General features: G+C 48.1%; 1 protein-coding gene across 2 annotated transcripts in view; it reads right to left on the bottom strand.

The window, feature by feature from the left end:
* Positions 1–14,070, bottom strand: part of HSPA12B (heat shock protein family A (Hsp70) member 12B) — a 45,514-nt gene that overhangs the window by 17,953 nt on the left and 13,491 nt on the right. The window contains exons 3-7 of one of the 2 annotated variants that reach the window (XM_035103691.3): positions 9,999–10,099; positions 9,183–9,307; positions 8,059–8,245; positions 5,496–5,600; positions 3,679–3,795 (exon numbers count right to left, since the gene is read on the bottom strand). In XM_035103691.3, the coding sequence (XP_034959582.1) occupies positions 3,679–3,795; positions 5,496–5,600; positions 8,059–8,245; positions 9,183–9,307; positions 9,999–10,099 (635 nt within the window). Of the gene's footprint in view, positions 1–3,678; positions 3,796–5,495; positions 5,601–8,058; positions 8,246–9,182; positions 9,308–9,998; positions 10,262–14,070 lie in introns of both variants that reach the window. The other variant, XM_088660705.1, reaches the window with a different exon arrangement.

Raw genomic sequence — 14,070 nt, forward strand, 5'->3', positions numbered from 1 at the left:
AAACTGGGACATCGTATGTAAATTAGGGACGTCCCTGGAAAATAGGGACACTTGGAGGGTCTGAGTTGGAGCATATTACAGCAGCAAGAATGTTATTTGCCCAGAACTGGAAAGAAGAAGTCCCAACGAAAGAAGAATGGATGCAAAAACTTATGGAATATGCACAAATGGCGAAACTTACCGGAAAAATAAGAAATCAAGATAACAAACTTTTTATAAAAGAATGGGAATGATTTATTGAATATCTACAAACAAATTTTAAATTGGCAGGATTATTGTAACAACCTGCAGTTTTACAAGAGTATATAATTAAAGTAGATTAATAAAAGAATAACTTAAGTAGATTTAGAATATGCAGGAAATGATAAAAATAAATTAAAGGAACCGCAGAAAGAGGAGGAAGGACGTCAAGTTTTGAAATGTTGAAATGACTGTAAAACTATCGAAATGTACCGTATATAACTGAAAACCATATTTTTTTAAAAAAGAAAGAAAACACAGCTCATTGGCAGGCAAAACCACAGAGGGGGGGGGGCGTGAGTCTCGCAGGCATTTGACGTTCTGAATTTATTGTGTGAACGCCAGACTCCTGACCTGAAACACTTGGTCTTGCTGCAAGACAGACCCCAAAGAGAAAATAACAGAACACCACTAGTAATCACATACAGCTTCCAAGTTAAAACAGTTCAATGCATCATCAGAGATTTCCTAGACAATGACAGCTCCCTTTCTCAAGCTCTGGGAGGAAGACCTTTCATTGCCTACAGACAGCCACCCAATCTTAAACAGCTCTTCACCCACAATAATACAACCACCAGACTTAACACGAACACTGGTACCAGAGCCGGCAATAAACCCTGTTGCCAACTTTGCTGCCACATACACCCGGCCAACACCATTACTGGCCCCAACAACATCCAACATACCATCTCAGGACTATTTAATTGCTCATCTTCTAACATCGTGTATGCCATCAAATGCCAACAGTGCCTTTCAGCTCTCTATATACAAATAGGCCAAACCCTATGCCAAAGGATAAATGGACATAAATGTGACATCAGGAATCACAAGACAGAGAAGCCAGTAGGAGAACACTTCAGTTTCCCAGGGCATACAGGATCTGAAAGCAGCTGTCTTATTACAAAAGAATTTCAGAAATAGACTTGAAAGAGAAGTTGCTGAATTACAACTTATTACTAAACTGAAAAGGGGCGCAAGTGGTGCTGTGGGTTAAACCACTGAGCCTAGGGCTTGCCGATCAGAAGGTCGGTGGTTCGAATCCCTGCGACGGGGTGAGCTCCCGTTGCTTGGTCCCAGCTCCTGCCCACCTAGCAGTTCGAAAGCACGTCAAAGTGCAAGTGGATAAATAGGTACTGCTCCAGAGGGAAGGTAAACAGCGTTTCCATGCACTGCTCTGGTTCACCAGAAGTGGCTTTGTCATGCTGGCCACATGACCCGGGAAAACTGTCTGCGGACAAACGCCGGCTCCCTCAGCCAGTAAAGTGAGATGAGCCCCGCAACTCCAGAGTCATTCGCGACTGGACTTAACTGTCAGAGTCCTTTACCTTTACTAAACTGAAAACTATGGAGAGATCTTGTCTCATTGCATATGCTAAAGCTATTTTTTGTCATCTGCATACTATCCCTTGCTTTTTCCTGTAGGACTAATTGCAGTCGTTAACCAACAGGTTTACCATACCCATTGAGTCAATCACCCATCTCCCACTACCCTCCTGAGAAAAATCCCACCCCACCCTCCCACTATATATAAGGGTCTGGTGACTTCTGTTTAAGTGTATCTGAAGAAGTGTGCATGCACACGAAAGTTTATACCCAGTACAAACTTAGTTGGTCTCTAAGGTACTACTGGACAATTTTTCTATTTTTTTTATTCATTTCGACTTGGGGTTTTGTCTGTGTAAATTACAGAGGACCACACATAGCTAATATCCCAGATGATGCAAATGTGTGTTTTTTTAAAAAAAATACTTTATTTAAGATTCAACAATAACAAAAAATCCACAATATCTCCTACATCAGTTCATTACAATGGACCATCTTTAACAGTAACTGAAAAATTACAGAACATCACTTTAACGTGCTCAAATTTTCATATTTAACTTTTATCTCTTTGTCTCTTTCTTAGCAGATCAGAAAGAAAATGAAAAGGACCAAAAAAGAAAAGAAAAAGAAGAAGGTAGAAAGGAAAAGAAGAAAGGAGGGGGGGGGAGAGATTTAAAGAAAGAATTAGAAGAAAGGGAAATAAATAAATAAATGAACACATTTGTCTTCTGATTTGACTCATTGTATTATTATTTCTATTCTTTCTTCACACAAAGTTCCAGATTACTGTATTACTTTCTTTGTTTTCATCGGATACCAAAAACATTATACTGTATTTCTTATTTTAATAAGAATCATTCTAGTTCTGCCAGGAGAATCATAGAGCAGTAGTATTGAAAGGGACCTCAAGAGTCATCTAGTCCAACCCCTTGCAATACAGGAATCTCAACCAAAGCATTCAAGGCCATCCAACCTCTGTTTTAAAACCTCCAAGGAAGGAGAGTCCGCCACCTTCCAAGGTAGTCCGCTCCACTCTTGAACCGCTCTTCCCATCAGAAATTTCTTCGTAATGTTTACTCGGAATCCCCTTTCTTGTAACTTGAAGCCATTGGTTCATGTCCTACCCTGCAGAGCAGGAGAAAACAAGCTTGCTCCATCTTCCTTTAGATATGTGAAGATGGCTATCCTAACTCCTCGCAGTCTCCTCTATTCCAGCCTAAATGTACCCAGCTCCTTCAACCATTCCTCATAAGGCTTGGTTTCTAGACCCTTGATCATCTTGGTCGCCCTCCTCTGCACACCTTCCAGCTCGTCAACATCCTTCTCAAATTGTGGTGCCCAAAACTGGACACTGGACTCCAGCTGTGGTCTGACCAAGGCAGATTAGAGTAGGACTATGACTTCTCTGTTGTCTTTGTCCATGGAGTTTTCTTGGCAGGGATACTGGAGTGGCTTGCCAGTTCCTTCTCCAGGTGGATCACGTTTAGTCAAAACTCTCCACTATGACCTGTCCATCTTAGGTGGCCCTGCATGGCATAGCTCATAGCTTCTCTAAGTTATTCAAGCCCCTTCGCCACGACAAGGCATTGATCCATGAAGGGGCTGGTTTTCCCAGTAGTGATGTATGGAAGTGAGAGCTGGACCATAAAGAAGGCTGATCGCCGAAGAATTGCTGCTTTTGAATTATGGTGCTGGAGGAGACTCTTGAGAGTCCCATGGACTGCAAGAAGATCAAACCTATCCATTCTGAAGGAAATCAGCCCTGAGTGCTCACTGGAAGGACAGATCCTGAAGCTGAGGCTCCAATACTTTGGCCACCTCATGAGAAGAGAAGAATCCTTGGAAAAGACCCTGAAGTTGGGAAAGATTGAGGGCACAAGGAGAAGGGGACGACAGAGTACGAGATGGTTGGACAGTGTTCTTGAAGCTACGAACATGAGTTTGACCAAACTGCGGGAGGCAGTGCAAGACAGGAGTGCCTGGCGTGCTCTGGTCCATGGGGTCACGAAGAGTCGGACACGACTATCGACTAAACAACAACAACATGACTTCCCTTGATTGGGACTCTATACTTCCATTGATACAGCCTAGAATAGCATTAGCGTTTTCACTCACCAGGTAGGCAGCCTCTCTCATGAACTGCTTGGCAGGCTGTTTCCAGATGGCCGGCACAGTGATCACCCACCGGATGGCATCTTTCTCTGGCAAGGCTGGGCACTGGTCCTTGAGTTCCTGCAAGTCACAGGGAACAAAGCAGGAGGCACTGACTCTCCTCTGGCTCCAAGAAACGGAGGGAGAAGGGAGCAACTAGTAGGAAGGAGAGGCAAACTTATTCACTGCTACTTCTAACTGGAAGGAATGCAGATAGTTGCAAGGTAGCTACAAGTTGCCATGTCCCAGGCCAGCCCATGATATTTTGCTGCCTGAAGTGGAGCCCAAATGCTGCCTCCTCCACACAATTTGGGCCACCACCTTCAAGGCCCTGCTGCGACATCCAAACACCAATTCTCTCTTCTCCGCCCACCTCTCCCTGGTACTGCCTGAATCCGGTCACTCCTCTGTGCTGCACCAGTCCTGGAAATTGCCACATTGTGGATACCTCCCAAATCTGTTTGGAGAGGGAGATGTTGGAGATGTGGGGCCATCACTGAAAAGGCTGCTTCTCTGGTTGGCACCTACCTCAGCTTGGAGAAGGCCCTGTGTAGCTGATTGAGCTTCGTGATCAGGCAAGCTTTCAGGGGAGAAGTGGCTCTTTAGGTTACTCTGGTCCCAAGGGTGTGTGTGTGTGTGTGTGTGTGTGTGTGTGTGTGTGTGTGTCCATGCACCGGGGGCCTGCAAATTCATCCCACAGTGTCTCTCCCTCACCTTGCTGTTCCCTGCTTGCATTGGAATGGAAAAGAAGCTTTCTATTGCAACAACGGGCTTTTCCCAAGCCTAATTGCAGCACACAGGCAGTTGGGGGGTGAGCTGCAATATAGGGCATGCATGCCCCTCCAGAGGGCAACAGTGCAATAACATTGGGGGAAGCATTGCAGAAGAACTATTAAAGCAGAATGATGTCTGGACTACTGCAATGCACTCTACGTGGGGCTACCTTTGAAGGTGACCCGGAAACTACAACTAACCCAGAATGCGGCAGCCGAGACCACATAACACCAGTCCTGAAAGACCTACATTGGCTCCCAGTACGTTTCCGAGCACAATTCAAAGTGTTGGTGTTGACCTTTAAAGCCCTAAACGGCCTCGGTCCAGTATACCTGAAGGAGCATCTCCACCCCCATCATTCTGCCCGGACACTGAGGTCCAGTACCGAGGGCCTTCTGGCGGTTCCCTCGCTACGAGAAGCCAAGTTACAGGGAACCAGGCAGAGGGCCTTTTCGGTGGTGGCACCCACCCTGTGGAATGCCCTCCCACCAGAGGTCAAAGAGAACAACAATTACCAGACCTTTAGAAGGCATCTCAAGGCAGCCCTGTTTAGGGAAGCTTTTAATGTTTGATTTCTGTATTTTTAATGTTTTGTTGGAAGCCGCCCAGAGTGGCTGGTGGAACACGGCCAGATGGGCGGGGTATAAATATTATTATTATTATTATTATTATTATTATTATTATTATTATTATATTATGTCTGGTGTATAAACCCACCTCAAATTGCGTCAGTGACATGTTGCAGAAGGCCCCTACAGGGGCCCCAAGTCTGCGAAGAAGAAATATTAGCAAAGGGAGGGTCTCTGAATGGGGAAGAAACTGTGGGAGAGGCAAAAAAGGAGACTATAACAAATTGTTACGGTGGAGGAGAAACGCCAGCCAGTCAAATGCCTTCTCCAGACAACTGCAGAAAGTTATTTCATGCCCGGCCAAATTTTGCCTCTGTGTGACTTCTCTGCATGACGGACATGCACCTCGGGGTGTCTCTCCCCCCCCCTTTCCCTTACCTGCAGTGCTTGTCGCTTAAAGAAGTGGAGAGCATGGGCAAAGACCTGCAGAGCCTGCACCTTCTTCCCGTTCACTGCTTCCAGTTCGGTTTTCATGGTTAAGTCCTAGCAAAAGAGGAGGGAAACAAAGATGGATTGCCCTCAGTTCATTCAATAGCCCCCCCACCGTCTTGGTCAAGCATTCTGGCCCCAGAACACAGGTGAGGAGGAAGATTGGGGGGCAGGACTCACATCTGGAGAGAGCCCAGGAATACCTGCCTTGATGGAGATTCCCACAGGTATCTGGAGAGCTCCAGACCTACTTTTGCTGGTTTATACTGCACCCCCAGAAGTCGTCCTGTTCTCCTCCTAAGAACCCCCCAAGGTGGGCAGAGGGAAGCACCCCGCAGGGTATCACTGGAAACCCCAGGGAAATGGGGGCTCCCCAGCTCTGCCAGAGCTCACACCTGAAAATCGGGATGCAACAGCTTTCCTTGGTAGCAGTGGGGTGAACATGGCAAAACACAGGAAGCTGCCTTATGCCAGGTCCAGACCAGTGGCCTATCTAGCTCAGTAGTGGCAGCAGGCAGGAGTCTCCTCTAACCCTATGGGAGATGCCAGGGATTGAACCCGGGAACCTTTTGCTTGTAAGGCGAACACTCTACCACTGAGCCATGGTCCTTCCATGGTGAAACCCTCTCAGCTTCAGGGCTATGAAATCCCACCCTTGGCTTTGGACATACAGGGGAGCAAGCTTGTCCTTTGCTTCTTCCTTTGTAGGCTTTCTCCACAGGGAACTGACCAGGGTCCTGATCTTCTCCCACCAACACGCCCTGCCCCCTTGCTAAAGCTCACCTGGACTCCTGAGGGCTTCTAGCCTCAAGGGCAGGCACCCCCAAACCTCGGCCCTCCAGATGTTTTGGACTACAATTCCCATCTTCCCCGACCCCTGGTCCTGTTAGCTAGGGATCATGGGAGTTGTAGGCCAAAACATCTGGAGGGCCGCAGTTTGGGGAAGCCTGCTCAAGGGGATACCCACAGGCCCCTTGAGCCTCTCGTAAATATTCCCTTCTCCACCTGCATGCTTCCACCTGGACCACCACCGTGACAGATTTCCAGGTTTCCCAAGCACATTGCAACTCCATTTTTAAGATAGTCTTAAGCATGTCTTTGTAACCGAATTGTCCTTTTTAGCCTGCCTGAAAAAAGCTGCTCTGTTACTCTTCATGAAGTATTCTGAGTGAGTAAATGTCCTTTTACCTGGTTTTGATTGTTATTTTAAGGGGGTGGGGAGATTGAGTAATGCTAGGAGAACCGAGTCTGCTTTAAAGTATCCTGAATTAAATGCGAAAACTAGCCTATCTAAGCTTCCCTTTTAAGATGGAAAGGGATACCATTCTGCTGAACTCACAAACGCGAGGAAGGAAGGACAGTATCTAATAAATATATCCATTCTTAGCATCTATCCATATCCCAACATGACCATCAGCTGCAAATTGCACATGGGAGTTTGAAGATCACCTGGGAGATCATCTGTGCCATGGCCCAATGGAACGGACAGAATCTCCCTGAAGGCAAACGGGTTTCCTCTTAAGTAGCTTAATTCAATGTGTTCACATGGCATTCTTAACAAAACTGAGATGTGCACAAACAGGTTAGAATCACCAACTCCTGCCTTTGGGTTATCAGAACCTGCCTAACTTGTTCCCGGTCCTCTCTGAGAGCTCAGAGTTTGAGATATCGACACCAATCATCACACCTCTCTCTGGAAAGAAAGAAAGAAAGAAAGAAAGAAAGAAAGAAAGAAAGAAAGAAAGAAAGAAAGAAAGAAAGAAAGAAAGGAAAGAAAGAAAGAAAGAAAGAAAACAGCTGTGAGAGGCTGAGCACCCAGAGTCCAGTAGAGGCTTGTGGGTGACTGAAAACTGAAGGTCACTTTTGCTGCATTGTTCTCAACAAAGAATGCAACAAACATCTTGCAAAATAAATACAGCAGAATAGATTGGAGCCTCGTGGATACAAATTACACAAATTGCTCTCCTTCACTGGAGGTTTTGAAGCATCTGTTCGGGATTCTTTAGCTGGGATTCCTGCATTGCAGGAGGGTTGGACTAGATGACTCTTGGGGGTCCCTTCTGTCTCTACAATTCTATTATTCTATGTATGAAAACACTCAACAGTGCATGGGACCAGAAGCCTGTGGGAAAGGCACGCCCTCCTCCTGGCAATCTGCATTTCCCTGAGAAAGGGTGGCTGCCTGCAAGCAGGTGTCCAGATTAATAGAATCATAGAATTGTAGAGACCTCAAATGGTCATCTAGTCCAACCCCCTGCAATGCAGGGATTGCAACTAAAGCACCCTTGACGGATGACCATCCAACCTCTGCTTAAAAACCTCCAAGGAAGGAGAGTCCACCACCTCCAGGGGCTAGACCGTTCCACCTTCAAACAGTCCTTGTGAGCTCAAATTTTGAGCCTCGAGGCCGAGAGGAATTTGTTGGCTGCCCTGAAACTGCTTCCATATGCTATCATTCAGGGATACTGTGCCTTGCATGGCCCCCAAAGGAGGCTTCCGCCACCGAACTCACGCTGGTGCTGTGGATCTTCATTTTGAACTTCTCAAAGTACAGCCAGTCGCGAGCTTCATCCGGATCCAGGTCGTGGTAGTAATCCCTGGCGGTGTACCCAAAGCTGTGGAAACTGCCGTCTGGAGTCAGGAGGAGGCTGGTGGGGGTCTTCTGGTGGGCTACTCCTGGGTCTCCACCTTCCCATTTCCTGGAAGGAGGGATCAGAAAGTGGGTTCACCTGTCCATGTCCTAAACAGGTGTGTGGAACCACAGGTGCAACAGCTGGGTGGTGTCCCCCTCCCATGCCCCTCTATTCAGCCCACGGACTCACTGAAAGAGGTTGCACTCCCCCTTCCCAGTCCACTTCCCTCACTGGTCCACAATCTGCTGCACAACCGGGGCGTCCACAGGCAGGGGAGCAGGAAGGGCAGTTGTCCCTCCAGGTAATATTCATGTCAGGGACTGGGCAGAGGAGGAGGAGGAATGATGGAGACCACCACCCTAGCCTGACCCTTCCAAAGGAGAAGAAGACAATTCAGAATTACAACAGGGGTTTGAGGGAGATCACAGCTCAGAGGCAGAAGAGGGGAAAAGCTGGGAAATAATGGGAGAGGAGGAGGAGGACGAAGAAGCACTAGAGGGGGGTGGGGGGGACACAGCTGACAGACACAGAGTCTTTAGAAAGCATTCCAGACCCCTCCCCTCCCTGAACCCGGCAAGCATTGAAAGTAGGAGAGCAAAGAGCTCAAAGACAGAGGGCACTTTTCAGCACCCGTAGCAATGACACATGAGAGAGCGAGGGGGTGGAGACTCACTCGGAGCAACGCCATTATTCCAAGAGGCGGCATTCCCAAGCCTCTCTCTGTGACTATTGAATAGAAAGCAGTTGGTAAGAACTTTTCCTTGTCTTATCCGTTCCTGGCGACCTGCCGTGGGGGTTGGATTCTGTGCCACCTGAAAGCTGACCCTTCAACCTCACAGAGGGGAATTTTAAGAAGGTGAATGTTTAATGGAGGGAGAGGCTTGCAGGGAATTCATTTTGACCCTCTTGTATTTGTAGAATCGTAGAGTTGGAAGGGACCCCAAGGGCCATCTAGTCCAACCCCCTGTGATGCAGGAGTTTTACTCCCAGCAATGCCACATACCTCATCATGTGGATGGCCTCTGGGTCACTGGCAAAACTGAAGGCGTAGCCGCTGGACGTGGTCCCAAAGTCAATGGCTACCACCACAGAAAAGGGAGTGGTTTGGCGCATCCGGATTTCATTCCTCTGGAAACAAAAGGCAGTGGGTTCAGATCCTGGAGGGCAATTTCACCATACCTGACTAAGAACCTGTGGGCTTAGCAGTGCCTTTGCCCCCCCCCCCTGGATGGACTACAACTTCCATCATTCCCAGGCCAGGGCTGATAGGATTTGTAGTCCGAACCCTCTGGAGGGCACCTGAAGGGTGAAGATTGGCTTAACCCATTGCTCAGAGTGAGATGGTGGAATCCCAGACTGTTCCACTGCAGGCTAGATGGTGGAGGATTGCTTTAGAATCATAGCATTGTAGACTTGGAAGGGACCCCAAGGGTCATCTAGATCAACCCCTTCAATGCAGGAATCTGAATATTTAAACTTTTTTTAAAAATGCTTCCCACGTAAGGAAATAAATCTGGGAGATAGGGGGAAAGAGACAGAAAATTTTTGTAGGCAGCAGGCTTAAGACAAATGAAAAGGACGTATTTCGCACACTGCAGGTGGCCTCTGGGACTCACTGCCACAAGATGCTGTGGCGACCGCTTTTTAAACAAGGCCAGATGAAGATTCAAAGGGACATGGCAGGCAATAGACTGAACTCAGGCTATTTTGGATGGGGGGGGGCAGGGATTATCACCCTCACACCCTGCCTGTGAGCCTCCCCAGGGCACTGCTTTGAATTCGGTCAATTTTTGGTTCGCATGCCATTCTCCCTGCTTACCGGCGACTGGGACGGCGTCAGAGGGGCGATGTTGCAGCTTTCATTGTGGAGTCTGGGAGAGTTTTGGGGAGATGGAGTGCAGGATCTCTCTCCATTTGCACCTGGCAGATAAGAAGAGATAGCAAGGGAGGGAGGCTTGCAAAAGCCGCTCTCCTGGTCACCAAGAATGAGTGGGAGTCTCCCTTGAGCTGACTAGGAAGGGAAGCATTTTATTTTAAATTGCATCAGCTCTTTGCTTTCCTGCAGGCTCCTCATATGCAGGGCTGAAAGGGAAGCATGAAAGGAATAAAGGAAGCTACCTTAGATACAGAGTCAGGCCATTGGTCGATCTAGGAAGAGCCATACCATTTAAAGCACATTTGATGCCAATTTAAAGCACGTGAACTTCCTCCAAAGAATCCAGGGAATTTAACCCTTATTAAAACTACCCTTAATCTGGGTAGTTTAACCCTAGCAGTGTCACAGTTCCTACCACACTTAGCAAACTACAGCCCCCAGAATTCTTTGGGAGGAAGTCGTGCGTTTTAGTATCGTCTGCACACTGATTCCCAAGGTCTCAAGCAGGGGCTTTTTAGCCCAAACTGTAGATGCCATCAGGGATAATAATAATAATACTGTATATTCCTGCGTATAAGACTACTTTTAAACCCAGGAAAATCTTCTCAAAAGTCGGGGGTCGTCTTATACACCGGGTCGTATTTCTTATACGGCGAGTATATCCCAAACTCTATATTTTAACTGGAAAAGTTGGGGGTCGTCTTAAACGCCCAGTCGTCTTATATAATAAGAATCGTAATAATAAATTTATTTATTTATACCCCGCCCATCTAGCTGGGTTTCCCCAGCCACTCTGAGTGGCTCCCAGAAGAATATTAAAAACACAATAAAACGCCACACATTAAAAACTTCCCTAAAAAGGGCTGCCTTCAGATGTCTTCTAAAAGTCAGATAGTTGCTTATCTCCTTGACATCTGATGGGAGGGCGTTCCACAGGGCATGTGCCACCACCGAGAAGGCCCTCTGCCTGGTTCCCTGTAGCTTTGCTTCTCGCAGTGAGGGAACCGGCAGAAGGCCCTCGGTGCTGGACCTCGGTGTCCGGGCTGAACGATGGGGGTGGAGGTGTTCCTTCAGGTATACAGGACCAAGGACATTTAAGGCTTTAAAGGTCAGCACCAAGCCTTTGAATTGTGCTCGGAAACATACTGGGAGCCACTGTAGGTCTTTCAGGACCAGTGTTATATGGTCTCAGCGGCTGTTCCCAGTCACCACTCTAGCTGCCGCATTCTGGATTAGTTGTAGTTTCCAAATCACCTTCAAAGGTAGCCCCATGTAGAGAGCATTGCAGTAGTCCAAGTGGGAGATAACCAGAGCATGCACCACTCTGGCAAGACAGTCTGCGGGCAGGGAAGGTCTCCTCCAGTGTACCAGATGGAGCTGGTAGACAGCTGCCTTGGACACAGAATTGACCTGCACCTCCATGGACAGCTGTGAGTAAAAAAATGACTCCTGGTCCTTCAGGGGCACAGTTACCCCAATCGGGACCAGGGAGTTCTCCACACCTGCCAGCCCCCTGTCCCCCCAAAACAATACTTCTGTCTTGTTGGGATTCAACCTCAAAATGCTTTATCACTGAGCAAGTATGGATAGCACTCTATATTTTCCCAGAACGAACCCAGTGGTTCAAACTCCAAATCTTCTGTCATCTTCTGAAAGGCTTTGGAGCTGTTGGAACTCAGGGCTCATCCATACTGTTCTTTAATGTGGACAGTATTGAAAATCTCTGCCTTAGACGCGTTAGGGACTCCCCATGCATGCGAAGACAGGCTCCTGAGGATTGAGAAGACAAGACCAAGAGCGGGTCCAACAGCCAAGAAGATGGTTTCTGCACATGCTGTAGAGGGAAGTGAGGGGCAGGTGGGGCTTGTCCACCTGGGAAGGGAGCCCATCTGGGAGAAGGAAGACTCTGGTCCTCAACCTCCCCTGCCGGCGAAGCCTGACCTGGAACCACAGATGGAAAAAACCTCAAGCCAGGGAGGTCTTTGCCACTTGGTTGTCCCAAATGTGCACACTGGTTCTTTCGCTCTGTTGAAATCAATAGGACTCGAGCTGCAAATAAGAAACCTCAAGCAAGCCTGGAAAAAAGGAGGGGTGTGTGTGTGTGTGTGTGTGTGTGTGTGTGTGTGTGTGTGTGTGTTGCAGGCTGCAATTTTCCAAAAAGGAGACTCTGCTCCAGCCCAAGGGAGGCGGGTGTCGTTCTCTACGCTATCTGAAGCAAACATGCCTCTTTCGTGCGACATTGGAGCCCCGAGTGTGCTGGATGCCTCGTCTCGCCCACGCAATGCGCACTTAATGAGGCAGACATGTCTCCGTCCCGTCGGTGCATAGACCGCACTCCCCTGCGCCACAGATGGTTCCAATTAGGGGATGGAGTTAATTGCTTCCCCCCCCCCCCATCACTGCTGCCCCATTCCAGGCCAGAAGTATGGCTTCTTGGCTGACAGGATCCAGCTGTTGGTTCAGGGGAGAGGAGGAGGAGGAGGAGGAGGAGGAGGAGGAGGAGGAGGAGGAGGAGGAGGAGGAGGAGAGTCACTTTATCTGCAAGGCATCTGAGACCCCTAGCAGTGAGGGCCTCTCTTAGAGCTGGAAGGGGGGCGGGGGGGCTGGTTCAGATCTCAAGGCCTGCTTTGAGCAAGGCTGGTCTGCCCAGGCACTTGCCAAACAGTGCCAAGCGCCCATCTTGCCTGGCATCCTGTTCTGGCAGCGGCCATGGGGTCTGTAGCCCAAAACATCACGAGAAGAGCCTGCAGAATCAAGCCAATGGTCAGACTCATGTTGGTAGCTTCGAGAACACTGTCCAACCATCTTGTCCTCTGTCGTCTCCTTCTCCTTGTGCCCTCCATCTTTCCCAACATCAGGGTCTTTTCCAAGGATTCTTCTCTTCTCATGAGGTGGCCAAAGTATTGGAGCCTCAGCTTCACGATCTGTCCTTCCAGGGAGCACTCAGGGCTGATTTCCTTAAGAATGGATAGGTTTGATCTTCTTGCAGTCCATGGGACTCTCAAGAGTCTCCTCCAGCACCACAATTCAAAAGCATCAATTCTTCGGCGATCAGCCTTCTTTATGGTCCAGCTCTCACTTCCATACATCACTACTGGGAAAAGCATAGCTTGAACTATACGGACCTTTGTCGGCAAGGTGACGTCTCTGCTTTTTAAGATGCTGTCTAGGTTTGTCATTGCTTTTCTCCCAAGAAGCAGGCGTCTTTTAATTTCATCCTGCCTTTGAGCCATCAATAGGCCTCTCCTCCTCCATGTATTTGTCTAATCCTCTTCTAAAGCCATCCAAGTTGGTGGCCATCACTGCCTCCTGTGGCAGGGAGTTCCACAGTTTATCTGCTCCGAATGGGGAAATATTTCATTTGATCTGCCCTGAATCTTCCAACATTCGGCTCCATCTGATGCCCATGAGTTCCCGTGTTATGAGAGAGGGAGAAAACCCCTTTGTGGTCCAACTTCCTCCATACACGTAAATCACGTCGCCTCTCATTTGCCTTTTCTCAAAAAAGTCCCCAAACTTCAACCTTTCCTCCTACAGGAGTAGCTCCATTTCCTTGATCATTCTGTTGTCCCAGGTTGGCAAAGCCAGAGACAGACAGCATTTTCTTTATATACAGTGTAACCAAACCATCCCTTTAAAGTAGGCCCCCTCCATCCTTCCCAGACCACCAACATCCCGAGAAGGACAACTTTTGAGAGAGTTACTCCATTGCAGCTCCTGGCTGAACGCCTGGAGAAGCGAGTTGTTTTAAAAGGGTTGGGTTTTATGAGCCTGTCAAAGATGGGGTTTTTTTTTGTCCTTTCCAAATACAGCTCCAGAGATTAGTCGCAGCAACTCTCACCGTGAAGAATCAGCGACAGGAGAGACACGACACTAGGCCCTTCTCTCCGATTCCCTAAGTGGCTTTCTCTGTCTCGGCTGGCTGTCATGTTAATATTTCATCTGGTACAAAAAAAGGACAGAAACCAGCCAGGATTTTGAAATGAAACCAACATGTTCTCGGAGAAGGCTCTTT

This window comes from Zootoca vivipara, chromosome Z1 (assembly GCF_965207765.1).
Source record: "Zootoca vivipara chromosome Z1, rZooViv2.hap1.1, whole genome shotgun sequence".
Classification (NCBI taxonomy): Eukaryota; Metazoa; Chordata; class Lepidosauria; order Squamata; family Lacertidae; genus Zootoca; species Zootoca vivipara.